Below are 26,623 nucleotides of genomic sequence, written 5' to 3' on the forward strand. Positions count from 1 at the left end.
ATTAATCTGTTCCAGAAAAGCAAGAACAACTAAAACAAAAAAGAAACGATTTACAGGCCAGAGTTTCTATTCATAACATGTTTGCAGCGTTGAGCGATGTAGCCAATCACAGTCATATGTGTGGATTTCTTGAACGCAATGGCCAATCAGAAGCATTTAAGATAGACTCCCCTCACCGCTCAAAACTTTTTTGTTCAGTGCTGAATTCTGTATGCTGGCAAATCCTCTGATTATAACAAACAAAGTGTGGATATTATGAAAGATTCATTGTGCAGTCAGCTTCATTGATAATAACAGATGTGTGAGATCGCGATGAACTGTCAGCTTTTTAGGAATTAGACTATTAAGGGAGCGCACTTTGCATTCCGTCATGTCAGACCATGCACGCAGTAACTGCTTGCTTTTATGTTAAATTAACAGTGGTTTGTGTGTTAATACATTTATTATTTTACTCATTATTATTTATTTTTAGACTTGTTAAAACAAGCAGAGAAGAAAATAAAAACAGTCTTCTAACCTGTGTTCTAAAATAGTCTTCTGTCTTCTTTTCTGGGAGTTACTTTTGCGGTAGAAATATCGGTATCGGTACTCTGTATCGGCAAGCACACAAATGTAAATACTCGTACTCGTATCGGTTTGAAAAAAATGGTATCGGGCCATCCCTACTAAGAACGAACAATACTTCTACATCATTTATTATTCTTCGTTAATATTAATTTCAACATTTACTGATACATTAATGCACTGTGAACTAACATGAACAGCTGGATTTTATTAACTAACATTAACACAGATTAATAAATACTGTAACAAATGTATTGTTCATGGTTAGTAAATGTTAGCTAATACATTCACTAATGAACCTTATTGTAAAGTGTTACCAAAATATTTTATCTGTCTTGTTCGATTACTTGAATTGTATCGGTGTAAGTCCTCTTGTTTAATTGAATCCAGCTCTAATAGAATTACACTCTTATAAAAAATGGGCTTCTGTATAGAACTCTAGGGTTCTTGACTCAATTTTTGACTACAGGTGAAACTCGAAAAATTAGAATATCGTCCAAAAGTTCATGTATTTCAGTAATTCAAATTAAAAGGTTAAACTAATATATTTAGTATATATAACTATGTACATATGCATGATTATACCCAATATAACCCTAATTCTTTTTTTTTATTGATTTCATGTAATATTCAAATTTTCTGAGATTTTGAATTCGGGGTTTTCATAAACTGTAAGCCATAATCATCAAAATTATAACTTTTGCACGATATTCTAATTTTTCGAGTTTCACCCGTATATATAACCTTTTCTTTAAGAGTTTAGGAGCTGTTCCAAAATGTAGTTCACCTCCCTTGCTGTCTACATAGGCAACTTCCTTTTAATAATCTTTCATACTTTTAATAACCTTAACCTCACAAATAAAGAAATATTCAATAACTTTCCAGCAGAAAGGAGTGAGATTGAAAATGAAATCATGTACAAGATAGGTCATATTGGGGACATTTAATTTTAATTTTAACAATATTATTACAACATTATTTTCCTGTTATTTCTGTAAAGCTGCTTTGAAACAATCTGTATTGTAATAAGAGCTATATAAATAAAGGTGACTTGTCTTGATATATAACAGCACAACATACTGTAGTAATCCAGTCTGTAAAGCTGCTTTGAAGTGGATGTATATTGTGAAAAGCACTATATAAAGACCTGAAGAATACGTGTCCTCGAATCACATGCATGGTGTTAGTATGTAGAAGCTAAAAGCACAGTACATACCATTTATACCCATAATATACCTGATATTTGTGTCAAAATAAAATACGCACGACACAAATATTAGGCAAAAGAGTCTATTTTATTAGACTGAAATTAGATATACACCATCTTGCATTGATTGTTTCTCACTGCGCTTGTAATGCATTATGGGATTGCCACCAATGTGAAGGATTCATCTTGCATTTATGGCATTTGATTTTACTGTAAAAATAAAAATAAGTCAAATGATGAATGAATTTTTTACTTTTGATGACTTAATTTTTAAGTCATCAAAAAAAAAGCATCATAATAACGTAACATTTTCAGCTGAAACAGGATATTCGGCAAGAACAAAAAAGCTTGATTGTATCAATTGAGAACTGATTAATGAAAAGTGATCTCTATGACAGGCGGAAAAACAAAAAATCAAAATAACATGCACCAAATTGTTTGCTATAAGACAAGGAACGGATAAAAAAGAAATAAATATGGCTTGTTTTGACTTTAAACCATAATAATGACACCCAGAATGCATTTAGAGTAATTGTTTACTTTCCACCCACAACAACGTGAACATTTAATTTATGTCGCAGAAACACTTGTTACATAAAAATGGCATTTCATGAAAATCTTTGGAATAAATCTGGATGTTTTCTGATTGATTGGCAAAGACAATATCATGATGGGCTTTGTACAGACGTGTGTCTCTCTGTGTGTGTGTGTGTGTGTGTGTGTGTGTGTGTGTGTGTGTGTGTGTGGGGTCCACAAATCACACGCATGAACGAACGCTCAGTCAAACTGCGCGTAACACGTAGTAGAAATGTACTGTAAGTAGTGCAACTCTGTGCTTTCTCCATCGGTGTCCCACAGACCCCCAAAAAGTGAGTAAAAGAGCCAATACAAAAACATACGACATTTCACAACACTTATAGTAGCCGAGGAACATGGGCGGACTTTATCAGCATCGGCAGATCATTAAGTGCAGATGTTACACCTAAAAATAAAAATACGATCATTTAATCATTCCAAACCCGTATCAATTTCTCTCTACTAGCAAAAACAAACAAACAAGATATTCTGAAAGATGTTTGTCCAATTGTCCATTCAATTGAAGTCAATGGGGTCCCAAACGTTCTTCTTCAAAAAAATCTTCTTTTCCGTTCCACAGAAGAAATAAAGCTTGGAACAATAATAATAGCATTTCAAGTGGATTTAAGTGCAGCTGGCCTCTTTTAAAGAGGGAAAACACACATTTTGGCTTGTTTTGGGAAAAAGTGCACAATCAGAAAACTTTGAGGAGAAGCTCGTACGTGGCATTGATGATCCCCCAGGACAGAAGAGAGCGGTGATAGTTGAGCGTAGCTCCGCGGAAGAGCATCGTGACGCTCCCGCCTCGTTCCCGCCACACCGTCATCAGAACCTGCCGACAGGGAACGAACTCGCCGCCGACTTGGGCCTGCGCTCGGGATTTAACCACGTTTAGCGGATAGAACATGATTCCCAGCGCCGCGCCTAGCAGCCCGCCACACACAAAGTCATTAGCTATGTGACCCGCGCGGGTTCGGGTGTCGGGAAGCCGTTGCTTAATCGGCCCACGCAACCCGAAAAACAGTACGTTACTCGGCCCGTTACGCAATAAAACCGGGACTAGGCCGCGGTAGCACTCCCTCACGCCGTAATCCCGCAAGAGAGTCCTAAAGGTGTGTGCGGTGTTGTTAAAGCGCCCGTTGTGCCGGTGATCCTGAAGAAGCGTTTGCACACGTTCGAACGGCGTTAGCGTAGCCTCAGCTGTGCCGGCTAGCGCCGCGGCGGTGCTACGCGTAACAATCTCAGGCGTTCCGCTACTCCGGGCGTGATGCAAAAGCAGCCGGGAAAAATCCTCATACAAGCCGAACATTATGGCTACGGTTGTGGTTTTCTGCAGGAGAGGCGGAAGAAGCCCTCGGTACAAACGACCCAATCCGTCGCGCTGCAGCTGTCGGACGGCTTCGGTCACGCGGACGCCGTGAAGCTGTTGCCGGAACAAAACCTTCTGGATAGGGAAGGTCACGATGATGTTGGTGAACGCGGCGAACGAGCCGCACAGATAGTGCTTTCCTCGAGGGCCCACGTTAGCTTCGATCACAGCGTGGCTAGCTTTACCTAACTTGCCCTGCGGTTGCCGGGCAGAATCTGGGTCCATGGTAGTAACGACCCCCATGGGAAACTAAGCATCTGATTGGTCAGCAGAAAAGATGCAGGTAAACGCCCATTTTAACCTGTGAAAGAGAGAAAAAAGCAGTCAAGACACCTTATTTTATATAGCGCTTTTAACAATATACAGAAGGTTGAAATGGATAAAAAAAAGTTCATCAAAGTTGTTAATCAAAGACAAGAACGGGTATTGTTCAAAATTCTTGTATAACTTTGATGAAAGGTTTTGATTCAAATGTTGATAGCTGTTTCAAAGCAGCTTTACAGTGATAACAGGAGATTACAATAACAGATTGTTTAGGCTTTACAGCAGATCTAGAATAAAGTTATTGGCCAGATAAAGTTAGTTTTGATGACTGATTCACTTCCGTTGCGAAGATCATTAGTTATTAGCTTAGCGGCCGCTAACACACACCGTTCTAACAGAAAACCTTTAATGTGTTCTGGCCGTTCACGACAACAGCGTCTGGAGCTAGAGAACACAAACCTTGAAACAGGTTTTAAGGTGCAAGTCTTGAAATCTTTTGAAAAATGTTTTCACCTCCGTGTAAACTTCAAAAACGCGAATCTTTGAAAACGCAGACAGCGTGCACATGCGTATTACGTCTTCAAGTCTATAGATATGCGCGTTGGAAATAAATATATATTATATATATTAGGACTGGGCGATAAATCAATTTTATGGATTAACTCGAATGTGTAGTTTACGCCGATTTTTTTGAATGAAAATCGGTTTTCTCTTTAACAACCGCCGACGCTCCCCTCTTGGCTCCCGTAGTTCCGACCGGGCTCAGCGCTTGCCATGATAGAGATACACAAACAACATGGCAAATGAGCAAGACCGCGGCAGCAGAAGCACACCCGCCGAAAACATTTAGGCTACAAGCTGAATCTGCAGGGCCGCCAACTCTCACGAGTTCACTGTTAGCCCTTTTCCACCAAAGCGTTTTGAGAGCCGGTTCGGAGCCGGTGCCTGCGCGCGAACCAGTTCTTTGTGTTTCGACAGCCAAAGAACCGGTTCTCGGCCAGGAAAACTGGTTCCAAAGCGGCACCAACTCTTTGCTGGACTAGAACCAGAGAACCGTTCTTTTACCACCGTGTCATGCTTACGTCGGGGGCTGGGGGCGGGTTTAGATGTGTTCTAAACATCTTTTCTGACCGCAAAGCCAGGAGAAACATTTGCAGAAACACGATGTAGTCCGCCATTGTACTTGTTATGCTTGAAGTTGGCGCAAGCGTTTCTAGCTTTTTAAAAAAAAAAATTATTGAAAACATTATGTAAGCAAAGAAGAAAACAGTCACAAAATAGAACAAATAAACGGAGAGAAAAAAAGACAAGACAGGTGTACATAACTAATCAGAAAAGATTACATATCAAAGGAAAAGATTAAAAGACTTACTTATTTCAATTGTTTTTAAAGCCTTCTTGGTTCACGAGTTAGAGATAATCCCAAAGTAATGTTGTACTTGCAAGCGTTTCTAGCTGAGACGTAAAGCGACGTACACAGTGACGTAACGACGTCGTTCGCTGGGCGCTCTAGAAGTGGAAAAACAAACAGGTTCTGAGGAGGTTCGCAAGTTGAACCAACTCCGAACCAACTTTGAACCAGCACCAGTTCCGAACCCGTTCTTTTTTGGTGGAAAAGGGGTATGTGAGAGACGCAATTCTGTCACTTTTTACACGCTCTCACGCCACGCATCCATTTTCGCACGCAGAGAAAAATCGCGAAGCAAAGAGACTGACACCGACAGACAAGACAGAGCAGGTTACTATCGATATGAAACAGATTCTCAGCTCACAGATTCTGTCAATTTTATTACAAAATTCAAACAATAAACACCGTTTTGGCGCTTGTAAATGTGACGTGAAAGAACGCTGGCCGATCTCAGTTCAAGCGGCACGTGAACCGATCATCTGTTACTCTTTACTACAAACTTACCGAAATCTAATAAAATCGATCGATCAGTGTTTTTCAACCGCGGAAAGATGTCCATAAAACAGCTGGAGAACAACATATGTCACGTAACGTTACATTTACCTCAGGATGGCTTTTAACCCGTTTAATGCATCTTTTTTCTTATTTCTGGAAGCTCTGAAAACGTTGTTATTGACTTTGGGCAAGAAATTCAACTTTTAAATGACAAAATAGATTGTCTTGATTAAAATCTATTAATGTCATGTGACTAGTGTGAAAGGTCACATGACCAGATCAGTTACTTCCTGCTTGCACATCTAGAAGAAGATGTCTTCCTCAAACTACTACAAAAAGTAGTATGTAAAACATCTTAATTAACAGATAGAACTATCATATTTTGTACATATATTCTTTAAAGGATCTACTGCTGATATATTTTGAAAATTATACTCCTGCATATATATTTTGCTCGTAAGACTTGTAAATTTGTTTACGGTCACAATTGTGACCGGTAGTATAACACAGTACTTCAATTGAAAAAAAGGTATTGGCTGGTATTGGCAATCCTACACTGAACATATGCAACACCTGTGAGGGGGATGGATGATCTTGACAAAGGAGAAGTGCTCACTAACACAGATTTAGACAGGTTTGCGAACAATATTTGAGAGAAATAGGCCTTTTGTGTAAATAGAAAAGGTCTTAGATCTTTGAGTTCAGCTCATGAAAAATGGGGGCAAAAACAAATGTGCTGCGTTTATAATTTTGTTCAGTGTAGTTATCAGTATTCCAGAAACTTTCAATGTGTTGGACCTTCTAGACGTACGTGACACCACCCCCTCCCCCTCCCCCCAATTGAAAGTGACTGAGATAGTGATGGCTCAGATAGGGAGTACCATGGGTGAAACGGCCCATTTGCCAAGTAGACTATCGAATGGCGATGCAGAGGTGAACTATCTGGAGGATTAGGCAGATGTTCATGAGAACCAATTGGTGTGCCCCACACATGACCACAAACAACCCTTTCTAGAATTTACGGCCCATCTTCAGTGCACTGAATGAGTGCACACACATCTCCCTGAAACTGGCCTAGGACAGGGCCCAAGTGAAGTCATGGTCTAGCCTATAGTGGTCTAGCCGAACAACCAGAAGTTCCTCCAGGGTGTAACTTTGTACATGACAACCTTTTCACCTCACTAAGCCTCCTTCATGAAAAGACAAAACGAGGTATTGGATGTCTTGGAATGAATTGTGTCAATAGGTCTAATTGAAGAATTTGTATGAATTCTGACTATGGTGTTTCCCACCGGTCACTATTGTGACCGAGTATAAAACCTAATAATTCACTAACTTAACCAACATAAAATCAAAAAAGGCATAATGTTTGAGTGTTAGGGAGGTCTAAGTAGTAAAAATAATGTACTCAAGTTGCAAGAAAAAATTTGGGATTAAACGGGTTAATGACCCATAGACGCATGTTAGTTAGACGCATTATAAAATAAAAAACGCATTATATTTAATTTGAGTTAGTTTTAACCTTTAATAATACCAGCTGACAGGGCTCTCTGTGTGTTTACAGCATTCGGTGATTTTTTTTTTTTTGGGAGAACAATTAACACATTAACGTATCTACTGTACCTATTTATCCAAAGGAATTTATATTGAATCAAGATCAGAATCAAATCACAAGAATTTAATTAAAATTATGAAATTTGTGTTACGCAATAATAAAAACAGTAGCATACCAGTAAACTTAATAAAATTATGTTTAGTTACCAAATAATTTGACAATCACAATACACTTATTGTGATGCAAGTTTTTTTTTTTTTTTACACATCCCCCCAATCCCAATCCCCCCAGTTTATTTTATGTTACATTTCCACTGTTTTCACAGACAGGGCCTGTCCTCTTGTCTTTTTGGCTTGTTGTTTCTGATTGTACTTTAATGGAGATCAAATCCCAGAAGGGAATATTAAAACAAAATAAAGTTAAAACTTGTTTTGAACAATTTATTTGTCATCTGCAGATTGATTTTAAGTAGGGAGAGAAAAAAAATCGATTTAAATCGTAAATCGGATTTTTTTTTTTTTTAATTTTTAGGCCATATCGCCCAGCCCTATATATGTGCGCAGACGTGTCTTTCTTTACAAATTGACCTCAAAAAATGACTTGTCTGGCCTTAAAAATTCATAATACAGAATTTTAGTCACAAACTGGAATCATTTTGATAACGTTTTATCAGAGGTAAAGGGAAGGTTCATCAGTTACAAGCTTCATCTCGGAGAGTTTTGCGAGTCCAGATCCAGACGTGTTTTATTATATATACCAGTGGTTGCAGGTAAGAGTTAAATCTTTTGAAACCATTTTGCGTCACTAACTGCTGAGATAACACACGTTACCTAACCAAAGATCAAGCGTCCCAGACAGAACGAGGGCAGGAGGACATCTGCTTATCTGGGCCATTTCAGCCTCAAATTACCTTTATATTAGCTAGTTGTCACATGGCAGGATAAGTGGCATTTAATGAATCAAACACGAGTATATCAGGGTGTCTACAGATATAAACAAGTTAAATTTAAGACTTATCTTTTTAATGCCACTTTGAATGAAATTTAAGACCAAACCTGTGATGGAAATACACACATATATGCATTATTTAATGTTTAACCTAAGTAATTTAATATTAACTACTGGTTTATTGAAATAAAATCAATGAAACATTTGCAATCGAGAGAATATTCAGCAAAATAGCTCCCGTCATGTTATGTTACTTAATCATATCATATGTTATAAACAAAAAACTCAACATTTTGGATTTTTACCTCAGTATGTTTCTTCTGTGAGATTTTTTATGTGCTGTTATGCTCATTAGTTTTGATTTCTCACTATAAAAACTCTCAGAGAGTCAGGCAGCGCTACCAAAAACACATTATCAGTCGCTGTTTATGTAACGAAATCAGAATCATTCACGCGATTCGATGCTTCACTGGTTATTTGACGTCGGACTGGAGAAATTTTTGCGGTAATGCGACCAGAAATATTTAAGACCCATCGAATCTGAATTTTAGACATTTTAATACTTTTTAACGCCTTTTAATAGGAAAACTTTATTTAAGACATTAAGACTTTAAAGACCCGCGGCCACACGAGTATATGAGTGCGTTATCATCTCAAGGCAAAAAAACAAAGGCAAATCCTTTTTTTTTTCATGCACTGGTCAATTTTGAGATTTTGCATTTTCCAAAATACACATGTAAGTGTTTATTTAATTGCACTTTATCTGTGTATTTTTAATCACAACATGCATCTTTAAGGCAGTGAGTTTTTTCTCCACTTCAGCAACTTTACAGTCTTACTATTTTACTTTTACCTATATATAATCAGAAAGGTTTGTTCATATACAGTAACGTTAGTCAACATTTGAAGTGGATCAAAAAAAAGTTCAGAGTATTGTTCAAAATTCAAAAAAGTTTTGATCCACTTCAAATGTTGATTACTGTATATCATTCGTCTGGTTTGTATATAACATTTACGCTCATTTCGATCCAAAACTATGTGACTTTATGTGGATTACAAAAGGAGATGTTTTGAATAATGTTCAAACTGATCTTTTCAAGCTTGTATTAAACTTGGCACAAGATATGCAGGGCAAGCGTTTCTGTTAATAATGTTAAACTTAAATGTGTCTTAAAAATGCAGAAGATAGCCTATTTACTGTATTTTTAATGATGAAATTTGCAAGTTGTTTGAATTGAAATATGTATTCATTACAACGAGACTTGAGAGCAACAGTGAAGAGGAAGATTTTCAGTAGAAATAAGTTATGTGGACTATTTATAAGTGCTGTCAAATCAATTAATCACATTTAACATAAAGTATGTGTTTGTATAATACAGGCTAAGTGTGTGCGTACACCACAAATACACGCACATATATTATAAACAAATTTAAAACAAATGTAAAACCTCACATATATGGTAAAGAAATATAATTATAAAAAGCTAATTTTATTTATTTAAATTATGCATTAAAGCAATACAAATATTATTGTAAAAAGATTGTTTTTTTAGTAAAACGAATGAATAAAGCGATCATTCATTTATTTCTTCCTCTTACCAACACATTTGAATTTTATATACATTACATTTAGGCCCTATTTTATGTTTTTTTGTTAATAGTGTATGTAAATATAGGCCTATATATACAGACACTAACATATAAACATGCATTTTTATGTTAGATGCGATTAATCGATTTGACAGCACTACTTTTCATAAGACGCTTTATTGCGATTGTGCTTTTTGCATGTGTGAAAGAGCCGGGTTCACTTTATAATCTTCTTCTCCAGTGTTTCAGTAAGTTGTGCAGGTCTGAAATGACATGAGGGTGTAAATAAGTCTCATTTTGACTTGAACTCGCTCCTCAAAGTTGCTCAAATGAAATCCAGTAGCGTGAATGAACTACAACCCATGTGCAAAACCTCTCCAAAAATAAAACCACACATGTGGAAGATCCTATGGGGACTTTTGAAGGTCATGGAGAGGATTGGGTCGTGCAATAATCTGCTGCCATGATGACAAGACACATGCATAAAACTCAACCTCTACAACCTCATTAATCAGAGCAAAATACTGTATGATCATAAGCTCACGGTGATGATTGACAGGTCAGTGTTCGCCTCCTCATTTACACACTTAACTCTAACATATGTGACTTTAAAGAATGACGCACCACTTATAAAGGACTTTAAGCATTGCTGTGATCAGCAAATGTCCTTGATATGATCTGACTTAATAAAAATCACCTAATTCCAGAGTATGAGAAAGCCAGAGCTCTTAGAATACATATAAAAAATGGTGTCAGGTGTGCAGATGACAGATTAAATAGCATTACATTATAATATTCATCAATACATGTGCTTTATAAACACAGCTAACATGCTACTTGTAACACTGCAATGTCAAAACAGTGGATAGACAAAAACAAACACCATTATATCAGATAAATATTAAAATGATAACACCTGTGGGACTCATAAAAGAGTAAATACATTAAACATGCTTAATTTTTCCTCTATTTGGACTAACAGTTACGTTTTGTTGCTCTTTTTGACTACAGCACGTCCTCGCAGTGTCAATAACTCAGATATCACTTAAATCCACATGAATTAACTCTGTATTTAGGGTTGAAAGCTAAAATATGTTTCCGGTCACTTATTGAAGCTGCAAAAACACACCTACTTCGAAGCTAATGCTAATTCTGTGACAGGACAAGTTAGGGTGTTTCCAACGCGATTTCCTCAGTAAAAGTGTTTATATTGGTAAGTATTTAATTCTGAGTATTTCGTAGCGCTGATTTTCTGTAGTTAAGTACCTTCTGGTTGTGGTCCGGGGGAAAGTGACGGTTCTGTTGGGCTGGTTTGGTTTCAGTCAGTGAAGCGGAACCGCCCGCGTCCTTGGTTTATAACTTAGTGTTTCCACTTCGGATGGAAAGAGCGAGAGACCGGAAGTAGATACTAAAGAATAGCTTCTAGTGTTTCCACTCTGCGTGGAGATCGTAAGGTAAATATATAACCACTGGACGGCGCTATTACAAACTTGTTTTTTTAACGTATTTATTAATTCCTTCATGTATTTATTTTCACCTGACCCTAACCCTTTATTTATTTATTTTAATATTTTTATTTAAATTTTTAAAAATAGAATACATATATAAAATCTAAATGTTTTCAGATTCACAAACCTGACTGCAAATAGACCGAGAATAACTATAAAACACCTAATTTTTCATTATGCATAATTGAATCAAATCATGCATAAAATTAGCATAACATCTTTTTTTGCAATACCAATTTGTGGTAATGAAACGAGTATTTTCGAAAAAATGAAATTGCGCCAGAACAGCAGAGGGCAGTAGAGACGGAAATGACGCGTTGCCTCGCCTTGTGCGCATTACACAAAACAGAGAGAGAACCTACTAAGTCTGGGGAGGTAATTCGAAAAAATATTTTAAGCTTTAAAAAAAATGATGTATGAAAAGTACATTTCATGTACATTTTATGAATACTATATTCAAATAAATAGTAAAATATCATTCCTACTTTATATAAACCAAATACACACCCTAACGTTCTTCAGTCGCCCCCCCGTTACTGAGATGGTTTGATCCAAGCGTTCAAACATTCGCGGTAAAATACTTCCTTTGGGCGACTTTGCACCGCAGTTGTTAACTTCCTTTCTGATTGTTGTTGTTGTTTATGCAGATAATTATATGTAATTAAATTAATGTAAAGATGAGTAGGATGACGAAGACACTGAAAGCTGTTCAGCGGGAGCTACAGGTGAGTGTTAGTTTTGCTTTTTTGTTAGCTGCTTTCTCATGTAACTTACGTGTTTTGAATCCTAATTACATTCTATTTTGACATGCAATTCCTGAAACATAATATTAATAACATTTATATTATGTAATAACAAATATTTTTGTTATTTTTGTTTGAGAAAAAATATTCTAATACTAATATTTTTTATATGTAATTCCCGAAACATGTAGTTTTAAAACCAGCAATATTTGTATTTTTTTTAATCCAGTAATATTATTGATATTTTATATGATATATAATGTAGTAATTAATATTATTAATATGACATGTTTGATATTACATACATTGTATAATATTGTATTGTAGAGTGTTTTATTTTTAGTCGTGTAATTCCTGAAACATAATATTAATACAATCAATATTTATATTAGGTAATAACAAATATTGTATTGTTGTTTGAGATATAATCGCATTTTATATTACTAATTATAATATTTTAATTTTATTTCCTGAAACATGTAGTTTAATACCATCAATATTTAAAAAAAAATTTTTTTTTAAATCCATCAATATTATTGTTATTGTGTATGAAAATATCTTTTTTTAATACCACCAATATTTATATTATGGAATTATTATTGATTATTGCGCACAGTACATACATAATTATTTTTAATACAGTATATAGTATTTACTACTACTACTACTAATAATAATAATAATAAAAGGACATATGTAATATTATACAATTGATTGCCCTGAAATAAATAATATCACCGATTTTTATGTTATGTAATGGCAAATATTGTATTGTTGTTTATAATATTAATATTAGTGATATTAAGTATTATTATACATGTAATTTGCATATAGTATTGTCTTGTGGACTGAAGTTCATAATATGTTTATTGTATTATAGTTATTATACCGTACGTGCAATAATGTGCACTTAAAGTTTGGACACAGCTGACAGAATTAGTTGTTTATTTCTGTCTTTTCCAGAGTGTGAGAGAGTCTCCTCGAGCCCTGGACATCTCATCCATAGAGAAAGCCAGTTTCTTCCAGGGAGACCAGTATTCTCCTCATGGTGTGTAGCACGTCTACAGTAAATCACTTTATATGCCGTCAATGTAAGGAGGGGTGTAACAATATATCGCAAAACAAAAATGCAACAATATGTATTGTGTATATTTCACCCCAAATAAAAATTACTGTGCTTGAAGTTTTCAGAGTTTTAGTGTCAGTACAACATTAAATTATTACATATAATGTTGTATATAATGTATTTAACCTTTTATCATGTCTTAGAGTCTTGAATTAATATCGTATCGTGACATTAGGGTGTCGTTACACCCCTAAAAAGCAACTCTTCTGTATAAATCCCAGAAGTGACTGTAGTGTGTGTCTGTTGTTGTCTCCTGCAGGGAACCCGCTTCACAGCACCGCTTTAGAGGAAGATCTGAGTCCTCAAACTCATAAAACTAAGGCTAATGAAAAGGCCCGAGATGTTTCGAAGGAGAACCAGGAACCGTCTCAGACACCAGATCCAGTCGTCAGGTAGAGTGTGATCCGGCCAGATCAACGGCTTTCTGCATCAGCGTAATAATAATAACGTGAAGGCTTTCTGTGTCGTAGGAAAGCTAAAGGCAGGACTTTACCAACCATATCAGAAGACAGAGAGAATACAGACAAGAACAGAACGGCAGGGTCCGAGGTGAGCCTTTACACTTTAACTTTAAACACTAAAGTTTTTAAAGTTAAACAGCTTCTACATTTACATTTAAAGTCCCCCTGTAGTCAATCATTTTACCCCTTAAAACTCATCTTTGATATTACTGATTTTACTGTTTGTAAGTGTTAGAGTTGTGTGAGCTACTGGATGCTTGAGTTTCCTGAAAGTGATGAATAAAGTCTTCATCATCATCGTCATCTTCACTGTGTGTCTGTGATCACGATGATCTGATTATGGTTTATCAGATCACAGCAGCGACTGGACTGACTTATGGATGTGGAGATTGCCAGATTTGTGTGTTATGCATCAGAGAGTGTTTCTAAGGCTGGGCATGGACACAGTTCACAATTCAATTCCAGTGTTAAAATGAACATTAATATTATCACACAAACATTTAAATTCGACATACAGACGTTTTTATAATAATAACCTAAAGTCCCTCTGTAGTCAATCATTTTATCCCTTAAAACTCATCTTTGATCACCAAAATGACATTTTTTCCTTTTTTTTCCCCCCTTAAAATATCTTGAATGTAACTCGACACCCTTGCCTCATTTAGTATGCGCGGTTCTATGAATATGCAAATGAGCCCCGCCTCCACTCACTCACTCACTCAGAGATCCACTCGTTGACGATCACACGTTGATCTGATTGGTTACAAGGTAGTTTGTGACGTCAGAAACACCAGCGATTTCAAAGCGTGTTTTTGAGACTGTCTTTGGTTCACTGCAGTTTTAAGGAGAAAATACTCAGCAATGCTGTCGACTTATGAATTTACACATGGTTTGTCTTAAAGCATATTAAAAACACCACATAGACATATAAACAACATTAAAAGCTTGATTTTCACCACAGGGAGACTTTAATCATTTAGCGTACGCTTTTATCCCAATCTTCTGGAACAAGATGAAATGTATGTAAATTTTTTCTTCAATAGTCTAGACTATCTAGCTGTCACCATCAAATCAAAATTGCCAATTTTTGGTTTTATGGAGTATTGCAGTGTTTATTAGCAATGATTTTAACCGCTTCTCTTCTCTGATGATGTGGGAGGAGCAACCTGTCACTCACATGAGATCAGCCAATAGCAAACCACAACATCCAATCAATTCCACGCAGACAAAATCAAGCCCCGCCCACATTTGTTCTCGTTCCAGAAGCGTTTCACTCGGATATACGACTCAATACTAAAGAAAAGACGTTTCATGCTGACTTTAATGTATGGCAGATATGGAGTTTAATTGGAATGCATTTTTTTTATTTTTCTAGAAAGCAGGAAAAGGTCAGAGGTCATCAAAAGGAACCTTTCCGACCCCAGGAGTGTCTCAGAGACGGAGGTCACCGGTGTCCTCAGAGGAGCTCACGGATGAGGATGAAAGTTTTGTACGTTTAGCCATCAGTATCTACATATATGTCATGTGCAGGGGTTGAAATTAACTTTTTCACTCACCGGCCAATTTGGCCTCTCAATTTTTAAGTTACCGGCCATTTACAAGTTCTACTAGCAAAACAACAACAAAAAAACAAATAAACTGCGTCACAGCTTTTTTATATATATATATATATACAATTAGATTTTCATACATTCATTTTCATTAAAAAAAATCCTGTAATCTCCTCATTCCTCTTTCATCCTTTTCACTAAAAATGTGTTTTAGGTGGACAGATCAATACAGTACTAGTAATAATAGTAATATTATAGTAATAATAGTAGCCAATTTGGCTACAAAATATTGAAGTTACCGGCCATTCAGAACTTCTACCAGCCAGAAAAGAAAAGATATAGGCTACAGCCTATTATAAAATTTGGATTTCATACATTTCTTATTCAAACAAAATCCTGTCATCTCCTCTATTCCTCTTTCATCCTTTTCATAAATGTGTTTTAGGTGGACAGATCAATACAGGACAAAGAACATTTAATAAATGTATGATGCAGAAAAATAACAGTGTTTTCTGTTCACCAAATGCTTTTTAATCTTCACTATAATTGCTTCAATGCAAATTAACACACACACCGTTATTTGTTGTGTAGTGACGTGTGTGTGTGTTCAAGTAAGCCAGATATGAGCAGATTCTGCGCAATACGCTGTATTTAATATCATGATGACTCACGAGTATTTGCGCTAAATCTGCGCAGATTTGATTTACATGAACTTCCCAGCCAAGTGAGTAAACAGAGGATGTGTCATGGTGCAGTCTGTCATGATGTTTTACCTGTAAAATTGTATGTGAAATGTTTCTTTTTTGGATGACCGAATTCTTTTTTTTATCTGCTAAACAAATTTACCTGCGGGTATAAAAATAAATATACATTACCTTAAACATGAGTAACTCTTAAAATTGGCTCGTGATTTGACAGCATTACCCGCCACAGATGATTGTTTAAACCCTGGATATGTGAAATATGGGTCTTAAATTATTATTTTTTTGTCCTTTTCAGCACCCAAGCATGGAGAAATCTAAAGGGGCGAAGAGGAGATCGTCCAGTCGACGGCGGAGCGGCCACAAGCAGAAAAGGAAGTCTTTATCTTCATCAGGTACTGAACAAGTCCGTTGTAAGATTATTTTAAATGCAATGATTTTTTTTAGCTGCTGAGAACAATGTTTTCAGACATAATTACTTACTTTTATTAGAGTTTTTATTAGGTATTTAAATATTTCCAAATGTATTATTATCACCGTAGTATTTTCATACATTATTATATTAGTATTTGCATTATATTATTATTAATTTCCTTTGGTGGTCACATGGTGTGTTCACATAGCCAGTGCCACAAGAGTCACAGTTTCATTCCATTCTGGTGAAATTACAATAAAAATAAAATAAATTATAAACAAATTATTTTCCGGTCAAAAAGACTGAAGAGAACTAGATGGTTAATATTATTATGACATGTAATATTTTATATTGTAGAATATTGTATTGCATTCCTGAAACATAATATTAATAGCATCAATATTATTCTTTATAATATTAATATTGAAGTAAGTATTGCATCGTGCTCTTGTTGTAATTTACATATTGATCAAAGTAACATTCATTTTATATATATATATATATATATATATATATATATATATATATATATATATAAATGTGTATGTCTGTATTATATTGTATGAGCAATTGTGCAATAACATGGACATTGTTTATTAATTACATTTATTTGAAATGTGAGGTGTTTCTTTAATATCAGACCTGCCAACCTTGAAAATATTTTTGGCGTAGCATGGGGGGGGGGGGTTGTCGTCGTCATATTTTTGGCCATTTTCTATTCATGATTAATAACTAGTCTAAAATTAAGAAACCCCTAGAAAACAGTAAAAAACAACAACAAATAGATGTGTACATTTAAGATAGGCTACTTAATTTATTATTCCGATATCCAAATATGATACTAAATCACACAGGAAAAAGGACTTTTATTTGTGACGTGCTGTCTTTGCATTTCAACATTGCACATTTTAAACAGGACACGCATTAGCTGAATAAACGTTAGCCAATACAAACATATAGAAAATAGTTGACAATGAATAGACAGGAGTCCAATAATAACAAACGAATCACTTATTCTAAAAAGATTATCAAGTATAAGTTTAGATGAATCCGAAATATGGGGCTGTGTTAACAGTAAAACGTCTGTCTTTTAACGAATTTTAAAAACACGGAGGATAATACAAAATGCTTTGACATTTTGACAGAAAAAAACACAACCTAAAAACAATATTTAAACTTAGCCCGTCAATTTACAATTATCTTCTCTCTCTGTGCGCGCGTCAGTGTTTGTGAGAGAGCTCGCGCAGCACTGATACAACGGTACTTTTTAATCCATAAGTAACTAATACGCGAGTATTCATACAAAATAATTATGTAAACTTAATTAGGTACTTTAGTTATTATTAACAATAACATAACACATGCAGACTACGTTCCTCAACACTGAGAATGAATAAATAAATGCCTGTTTCTCCAGACTCGTGCTTATCAGTAATCCACAAATTACAAAACTTTCATAATCACTAAGCCATAGCGATTTTAATATTATTTAGATTTCTTGTTCATTTAGATTTAAAATGCATACTTAAACATTTTATAATTTGCATGGCTGATTGATGTTTTCCTCTTATCTGAGTGACCAGTGCTCGAAGTGGGGCGGTACTCACCGGTACGCAGTGCCGGCACTTCTACATTTTACTCTTAAGCGTACCTGCACTTTTTCTTGCGTACCGCTACTTCTCGCATGTAGCCGGTACTCGACCACTGACAGAAAAGGCGCCAGTGTCACGCTCGTTGATATACTTCGTTTGCAGTGCGTATGAAGTGCGTATTTTTCCCGCACCCATGTTAACAGGTTCGAGCTTTCACACTGCACGCGCATGCGGTCCGTCAATGCGCTCCTGGTGCTGAGATCGTTCCCAGTCTATTTTTGCTGTTCTGCACGCGGTGAATTAAAGTGACAGCTCATGGTTCGTGGTCAAAACACAGATTGACATGAAAATATAATAATCTCACCATAAATTCATTTAATTAAATAAAATGTAGTAATCTAAATGTATTTTTGGACTTGCAGACTTGGAGGAGTTCCGTTTTCGCACGCACGTACACACGCATGTGTTGTTTTAATACATTTATGTTGTTAATAAATAACAATAAGTTTTGTTTTTCACTGTAGAAATCTCAAATGTCATGATTTGCCAATGCAAGAGAGTGCCGGCACCTTTCTTTTCCCACTTCAAGCACTGTGAGTGACCATGAATGAAAGAGTATTTTAATCCATGCGATCACTCCCGTATGATCATCGAATCCAGATTAAGTTAACTAAAAACAATATTTCAACTTTCCACATCCACCCCAGCCCGTTTACCTTCAGGAGTCAGAAGTGCTGTGACTACTACTGTCCTCGCTTATGAACGAGGACGTCGCTTATCAGACGTCGGGCCGCGGGAGTGGAAGAGGATCGGTCTTGCTGCCGATTTTCACTCTTTTTAAGGATAGGCCTTACGCATCTGTCAATCATCCCCACTTGCTATTTGGGGAATGAACCCAGCGCTATGATTGGTCGAGCTCCGCTACATTTGCTGTTGCTTGATTTGAGGACTGCGCGTGCACAGAAGAGTCACCAGGTTTTTGCGTAGTTTAGAGTGACAAATCGTACCACCGTACTTTGAGGTCAAAATGCGTACCCACTTCGCAAAATGCGTACAGGTTGGCAGGTCTGTAATATACATGCATCAAATGCTTCAATAGTGTGCAAATTTGTACGTGTTTCGGTTCTGGAAGTGTTCTTCACAATGGTTTTCTGTACATGCACTTCAAAAAATCTTCTAAAATATAGGTTGCCAAACGGTACAAAGATGAATCGCAACAATACCAAACTTTGTAATGCATCATCTGATAAACTGTGTTCCTCGAATGCAATGCAAATCGTTTTAGATAAAAGCATCTGCCAAATGCATAAATATAAACCGTCCTTCTCCAGAGTCAGCAGGACCCGCTAAAAAACCCCGAGATCTGAGGAGTCCGACTGATCTTGACGTGATGCTCGACACTTTCCAGGAGTTTGTCACTCAGTATAAGTGAGTACATGATGTCAATCCAGCAAATCAACTCCAGTGTTTTTCTAATTAATAGACGCAAACATTTCCGGTTCTCTGCAGGCAGACCATAAACTCTGAGGCGGTCAAGCGCTCCATCGATGCTGTCAGCCGCTCGTTCGAGGAGCAGATCTCCGAGATAGTGAGATTGTTTTACGCGTCTTTCATAGAAAATAAATGGAAGTGTTGCCGCTGTCATAATAATGATAAAAATGTGCCACTCATTCATAGATCACAGCGACAAAGGAACTCAAGAATGTGAAAAGAGCAAATAACAAGGTGATTCTCATCTGGGAAAATATACGTAGCCAATATTTTAATTTGAATAAATATTTTATTTATTTTTTTGAAGGTGTATTGTAACTATATTGTTCTGTATTGTATAGATCAATAGAGATGTTAATCAGAAGAGGACCAGGCTTGTGGAAGCTAGTTATGAACTCATTAAGTAAGTAAAACTAGATTTTATTTGCTCTTTTATACTATGATGTCACAACTGTTCTGGAAAAACTGTGTGTTCACTTCCTGGTAATGCAATCATAACAGTTATATGTAGTAAGCAGGGTTACACTTTAGTTTAGGGTTTAATTCTCTCTATTAACTAGTTGCTTATTAGCATGTATATTACTAGGAAATTGGCTGTTTATTAGTACTTATAAAGCACGTATTAATGCATTATTCTGCATGACCTTATTCTATGTCCTTTAATCCTACAATACTTAAACTTAACAAACTTACTAACTATTAATAAGCAGTAATTAGGAGTTTATCGAGGCAAAAGTTGTAGTTTATAGTGAGATTTGGACCCTAACCTAAACTGTGACCGAGTTAAAAACATTTATAATACAATTTAAAAAAAACTTTTTGTTGCATTAAATATCATAAAATTTTAAGTCAAATAAAATATATATAAAAAACTAAACTTGTTTTATTTCAGCTAGTTTCTCATTTTCATATAGTGTAACTTAATGCACTAAAATAACGAAAACTTTAATAAAAAAAATATATATATTTATACAGTATGGACAAAAAAAAGCAAAAACTTATAAAAAATTACAAAAACACAACAAATTAAAGCTGCAAGCGGCGATGAAGAGGGCCGTCACACCCGTGCCGCCGCAACCCTGCGGTTTTAGGAAGACAGAGCACGGTGGGCAGTGTGTAATGATAATAAATATAGGAGGAGTATGTCAAAGGATTTGTATTTGCACACTTCCTGCTACCAGCAGGTGGCGCTATTGCTATAACCAAATATGAGCATGGTTATGTGTTCAGGACAGGACTCTTACTGTACGTTCACACACGCCGCCCTGCCAGCGACGCCGTGGAAAGATTCGTGGACGCTCTGATGCTCTGACGTAGATCGAACGCGTGACGTAGTCTTTTTTAAAACTGTATTTAAAGGGGCCACAAAGCAAACAAGCATGTCGATCGTTATTTTTGCAGAAAATTGATCGATGGAAAAAACTTAACAATTATAGTGACATGTTTGCTAATGAAATAAACAAATTAAAAGCCATTTGTGTGGTGTGGCTTTTGTGTTCATGGTTAAGTGCTATTATAATCTGCATTCCCGCTGAAAAACAAGCGTTCTAGCGCGAAAATATTGCCGATAAATACTAGTGTTGCGCGCCTTATCAAATTCAAATGATCAACCTCCTCAATTTTGCTTGGGAACTAATGTGGTCGGAACCAAAGTTTACAGGACTGCGTTCTCTGGACTCCTCTCAAACGGAGCACTTCTATATTCCGATTGGTTGCCACCGAACCGCATCATAGCTCATTACCATAAAGTTGACCTGAGTTCAACTCGCCTCCAACAAGTTTTATCGTAGTTTTTGGAAGAATATCCGGTTGTGAGGCGTTTGGAAAAATAGGTCCACAGTTTTACAACGAATGGTAAAACACATGTTGGAAAGCATCTTTTGCAGCGATTTTTGCGTGAGCATATCAGTGAACACCCCAGACCACTCGGCGAGTTTCACGTCTTTGTAAACTAAAGTTTAATGCGTTTATATGAATAATTGTTCCAGTGCCCCTATGAAACCATTGTATAGGTGGGGGGGTGCTAACACAAAAACCCAAAATTCTCGGGACAGCAGCATGTGTCCAAATTTCAATCTTAACCGTTCGATTTCATCAGAAACGATCTTAAAACAGGGCTTTACTTGTAAAACCAAGCGTTTATGCGAATACTCAACAAGACGGGTATTTTTTACATGGTTGTTTTGAACGTTACGTTTGGGCTTTTTGGAAGGAATGAGAGATTATCTTGTGTTCACAATCATTGGAAGTAGGGATGCTCATTACGGTAATTTTTCCAACCGACAACCGCCGCTCGTTATCCGAGTGTTAACCGTTAACTGATAAGATTATAACATTGAATTGGCATTAAATAAAAATGAAATTGACGAGTGTCTGTGACCCGACAAAAATACCACCCAAAAAAAATGTCACGGGGTCATATTAACGTGCAAACAGCAGCATACAGAACCTGGATTCACATCACATGTTCACTCACTGCAGCATTTCTGACAGTGACAACAGAGAAAAACATAAAATAGGCCTACACTAAATATTTTTTTTAGCTTAATTAAAAAAATTAAGATGACAAAAAGAAAACACTGAATCCGTTTGAAGCTTTGAAAAAACTGCTTTTTTTCATCAGACTACGTTTTTTTTTCGTCAAATAAAAAGAGCAGGCATACCTCAATCCACAGCTTGTCTAGTTTTTACTGTTAAAAAAGTAACATGTCTACATGATGTGGGGTTAGTCTGGGTCTCCGATGGCACAGAAATCCCGGGAACACAGAGATAACGTCTCGCTAGAGTGGCCAGCCTTTCATTTGCTCGAGGATGTTTGCTTCGCCAATGATATTGCATTATGCTTGCACTACTGCTGTATTTTAATACCGCGTAGCATATTTTGCAAGTAACTTCGTCGCCCTTTCGTTCGAAATGGTCCCTCACAGTAGCTACTTCTTTACATTCGCTTCATTGTGCTTGCTCAGCGATATATGTCTGACGGCACGTGTGGTTGCGTGTGTAAGTTAACAAATATAGGCTATATAGTATTTTTTTAACCATTCAGCAAACTAAAAAAACAACAACTTAAAAATAAAATAAAATAAAAACGTTTAACTGGTAGTATTAATCGGTCAAAATGTTTACTTTCCGTTAATGGTCAATATGAGCATCCCTAATTGGGAGCCATATTCGATGAATCGCACAGCTGTATTGTGAAAGTCACTGATCTGTGTTTCTGGTCTCAGGGGAAAGACGAAGTTGAGTGAGCTTCAGAAAGATCATGATGAGATGGAGCTGAGACTCAGATCTCTGAGAGAAGGATCTTCTTTGCTCACTAGCCTTCAGGAGCTCAACATGAAGTACCTGAAGCATCGCACCGATCATCCGAATGAAGTGGAAACGGTAAAGAAGTCTTCACTCTTTTTGGTTACTCGCCAGACTGATATACTTATATATGTATGTGTGTGTACAGGTGAAACTCGTAAAATTAGAATATCGTCCAACAGTTCATGTATTTCAGTAATTCAAATTAAAAGGTGAAACTAATATATTTAGTATATATAACTATATAAATATGCATGATTATACTTTTCAGAGAAAATCTTGCCTCTAAATAGTGTTGTGTGCCTTCTTATCAAATTCGAATGATCAAACTTCTCCTCTATTTTGTTTGGGAACGAATGTGGTCGGAACCAAAGTTTACAGGACTGCGTTCTCTGGAATCCTCTCTAACGGAGCACTTCTACATTCCGATTGGTTGCCGCCGAACCGCATCATAGCTCATTACCATAAAGTTGACCTGATTTCAACTCTCCTCGCCGTCCAAGCCATTGAAAATAAATGAGTTCCGGCCACTCGGTGTGAACGCACAGTCAGTGTTCAGCGAGTGAAAATATATCTATGCTAAACCTACACTTATAGTCTCTAACACATACACTAGCCTGTAAAATCTAAGAATTTATTGACATTATTTAGTCGCCCAGAGTGGAGATTTAGTCACATATGCGAGTGATTTACTTAGAGGGCTGCTTCAGATGTTCAGTTTGGTGTTGAACCCTCATTCCTATTGAATTGTGTCCATGAAATTACTGTACAAGCAAACCATCTTGTCATTTTGTATATGATTTGTGGGGTTTGTTGTGCTTCTGTTATTTTCTCATTTAATTTCTTTTGCCTGACAGTATGGTCCATCTTGTATGCCTGCCATGTTGATGGAAGCCAGGGGCATCATGGGAACAGAACATCAGCTAAAGACCGTCAATGACAATCTACAGCAGGTTTTAGATGAAACAGAAAATCAATAATCAACACACACTGTACAGCTCAGCAAATAAACAATTTAATGGAATGGCAGTTTGTCAGACTATTTATTAGTTTAGGGAATTTATTGTAACTGAAGTATTGTATGTATACTTAAATTAGTTGAATTAAAATGAAAGGTTGAATTTATTTCACTTTAATCCTATTATGTGTTGTTTTAAGTCTATTTTAAAGCATTGTTTTTGAGATCTCAACCTTAAATTTGGAACACAATTTATATTTCTCACAGTTTTAGAGTAAAATAATGTTTGGAAAATATGCATTTAAAAATAAAAATACATTTTTGTGCATTTGTCATAATAGTAAACTTCAACTTTTTATAACTTTTTTTTTTTAGTTTCACTTTTTAAGAGACCCAAAAGCATTCAATATTTACGCCAGTTTAAATGCCCTCTGAAACAGGAAGACAGGGCGGGACATATTGAGATCATATCATAACGCCTCCTCTTTTTAAAATAGCTAATAGCATTTAATTTACATCTCAGTTTGGCCAACCAGAGCCATTGAGTTCAGAGCTCCTAAACTCCTAAACCTTATGCAAATATTGAAAATTTCAGTTCCACTGTGAATTTAAAATTTCAGAATTTAATAAGAAAAATGCAATTAATTTTGCAAAAAATTGTTTTTTACTGATATTCTGTTATATTATGACCTTAACTAAAAATTTAACAATTACAACCAACGTTTTTCATGTATGTAATTGACATAAGATTGCAAAAAAAATAAAAGAAAACTGGATGCTCTATAAAGTCTGGGAAAAGCCCCGCCTCTCAGGATTGGCTTAACCAATGGGAGACGTGCAATTTTTCAGAGGGAACAGTTCCTTTGTTTGGAAGCGGACTCATTTGCATGTGTAGCTGGATTGGGTGTTGATGCAGAAAAAAAGATTCTTGTAATACTAATATGTTGCATAGGTATCGACAAATAATATACACGATCATTTTAGATCATCAAAATACAAATGCGTTGATATCAAACATTGTATAGGTCAGGTTACATTAACTGGTGGTTCTATCAGAAAGTATGCATAAAACGGTATACGATACAAAAGACACGTAATGTTTTGGAGATAAGCATGTTCCTTCATAAAACAGTTTGCCTATAACTTAATGAAGAAAGGTCTGTTTTACTGGCTTTATGTGTCTTTCCTATGGCTTTTGCTTTTCCATGTGGCCACATTTATTTATCAATAAACAGGACAGTTAGTTAAATAATACAAATAATTGTGTCCGATTGATCCAGCTGTTACACTGCCATTCTTTAAAAAAAAAATTAAAAACTATGTATTTATCATCCATGGTGTAAACGGCCTTTGTTCTTGATGCATTTGTATTTAGGGTAAAGTTTGTGATGGAGCTCAGTCATTTGAACCCTTTGTCCCAGAATGCCCCACCCGAGCTCGTCTGATAAGGGGCTCATATATAGACACTGTGCGTTAGGCTAAAAGGTGCTGTTTTTGGGCCCCGTGTGTTATCACTGAGTGAATGAACGTGCAAAAATGTGGATAGATATGCTTGTCAACATGCTTGTCATGTGACGAGCAGCGTTGAACATCAAAGACAGATTCGTGCACAACCTCAGCATTAGTGCAGCTTTTTGTTGGAATTTTTTTTTTTGAAACAAACATTTCCCATTTATGTTTAGTAAAAGTACAATGTAACTTCATGAACAAAAAAGATAATAATAAGATTCCAGATCTTAAAATGAAAGATTCCAAAAGTGTGTTTTCGCAGCAATGCCTTAAAGCCTTTTGGTTCCCCTGAGAACCTTTCAGTCAACAGTTCTTAATAGAACCACTTTTATTCTTGGAGTGAAGATTCTAAAGAACCTTTTTACACTTTAAAGAACCTTTTGTGGAACGGAAAGTTTCCATGGATGTTAAAGGTTCTTCGTGGAACTATTAAAGGAACTTAACCTTTATTTTTAAGAGGTACACGCAATAAAACAATTAAAACTAAACATAAAAATTAATTTAGATATACATACATATATATATATACACACACATATATAATATAAATAAAATAAATTATATAATATAAATAAAAATATACCTTGGGTGATCTATGTCTATATATTTATATATATATACTGTATATGTATATACTGTATGTGTATATATATATATATATACTGTGTGTATGTGTGTGTATGTGTATATATATACATACATACATATATATATTAGACGTAGATCACCCAAGGTATATTTTTAATTAATTTTTAATGTGTGAATATGAAGGAGGATTGGGCAACATCAAAGGAGAAATGATGCCCTTCTTTCGCTCATACCATTGACCTCTGACTTATAATACATTTTTCTTGGGCTAAAATTATGCACATGCTTGTTTGTAGTTCAATAAGTACTAGTAGTTCAAGTTCCCTGAAAATGCAGAAAAACTTCCATGTCACTGCCGACATTTGATCCGAATGTTGAGTGGGCTTTCAGACTAATCTAATCTTGTTCTCTACACCTTGCCTGTCCAGATTAAAGGAAACAAATGCTTACTTGTTTTTGGTCTTGTATGATTGGATAGTTTAATGGTGCATTTTTTTTTGTATGCAATGAAATGATACCAAATTCAGAACTAACAGATTTTTTTTCTCAGCTGTATTTATCAGCCAGTAATCAGTACAGAAAGGAGAAGCTATGGCATTTTGTTCTGTGCAGAAAATGTTTCCTAAACAACATTTTAAACACAACTTTATTACCCACAATAATTGTATAACTTTTTTTTTTTTTTTGCTGGGTTTTCTT

The 26,623-nt window shown here is 35.9% G+C and overlaps 2 protein-coding genes across 3 annotated transcripts; one reads left to right on the forward strand and one right to left on the reverse strand.

Annotated features, from left to right (window-relative positions):
* Positions 1-1,497: 1,497 nt before the first annotated feature.
* On the reverse strand, positions 1,498-11,403 carry slc25a51b (solute carrier family 25 member 51b). The gene is made up of 2 exons (XM_077223689.1): positions 11,243-11,403; positions 1,498-4,017 (listed from the first exon to the last, which is right to left on the reverse strand). Exon 2 carries the CDS (start codon positions 3,957-3,959, stop codon positions 3,042-3,044), a length of 918 nt encoding a protein of 305 aa, XP_077079804.1. The 5' UTR covers positions 3,960-4,017; positions 11,243-11,403; the 3' UTR covers positions 1,498-3,041.
* On the forward strand, positions 10,388-23,893 carry cenpu (centromere protein U). 2 transcript variants are annotated; one of them, XM_077223676.1, is made up of 13 exons: positions 10,388-10,535; positions 12,132-12,209; positions 13,191-13,275; positions 13,613-13,745; positions 13,824-13,902; positions 15,190-15,303; positions 16,364-16,460; positions 19,404-19,500; positions 19,582-19,660; positions 19,750-19,797; positions 19,905-19,966; positions 22,791-22,947; positions 23,727-23,893. In XM_077223676.1, exons 2-13 carry the CDS (start codon positions 12,162-12,164, stop codon positions 23,847-23,849), a joined length of 1,122 nt encoding a protein of 373 aa, XP_077079791.1. In that variant the 5' UTR covers positions 10,388-10,535; positions 12,132-12,161; the 3' UTR covers positions 23,850-23,893. The 2 variants fall into 2 exon arrangements, with proteins under 2 accessions (XP_077079791.1, XP_077079782.1); XM_077223667.1 differs by lacking the exon at positions 10,388-10,535 and having other exon boundaries at positions 12,097-12,232; positions 13,199-13,275.
* The last annotated feature ends 2,730 nt before the right edge of the window (positions 23,894-26,623 follow it).

The sequence above is a fragment of the Siphateles boraxobius genome, unplaced genomic scaffold (genome assembly GCF_051911475.1).
Source record: "Siphateles boraxobius isolate OS27281-9 unplaced genomic scaffold, OSU_SipBor_1 121, whole genome shotgun sequence".
Lineage (NCBI taxonomy): Eukaryota > Metazoa > Chordata > Actinopteri > Cypriniformes > Leuciscidae > Siphateles > Siphateles boraxobius.

Excerpts from the sequence above, each read along its gene's own strand:
- cenpu (XM_077223667.1), top strand. The coding sequence starts at position 12,162 with ATGAGTAGGATGACGAAGACACTGAAAGCTGTTCAGCGGGAGCTACAG. Across the intron at positions 13,746-13,823 it reads ACACCAGATCCAGTCGTCAG|GAAAGCTAAAGGCAGGACTT; the intron begins GTAGAGTGTGAT and ends TCTGTGTCGTAG. Across the intron at positions 19,798-19,904 it reads TGAAAAGAGCAAATAACAAG|ATCAATAGAGATGTTAATCA; the intron begins GTGATTCTCATC and ends TGTATTGTATAG.
- slc25a51b (XM_077223689.1), bottom strand. The coding sequence starts at position 3,959 with ATGGGGGTCGTTACTACCATGGACCCAGATTCTGCCCGGCAACCGCAG.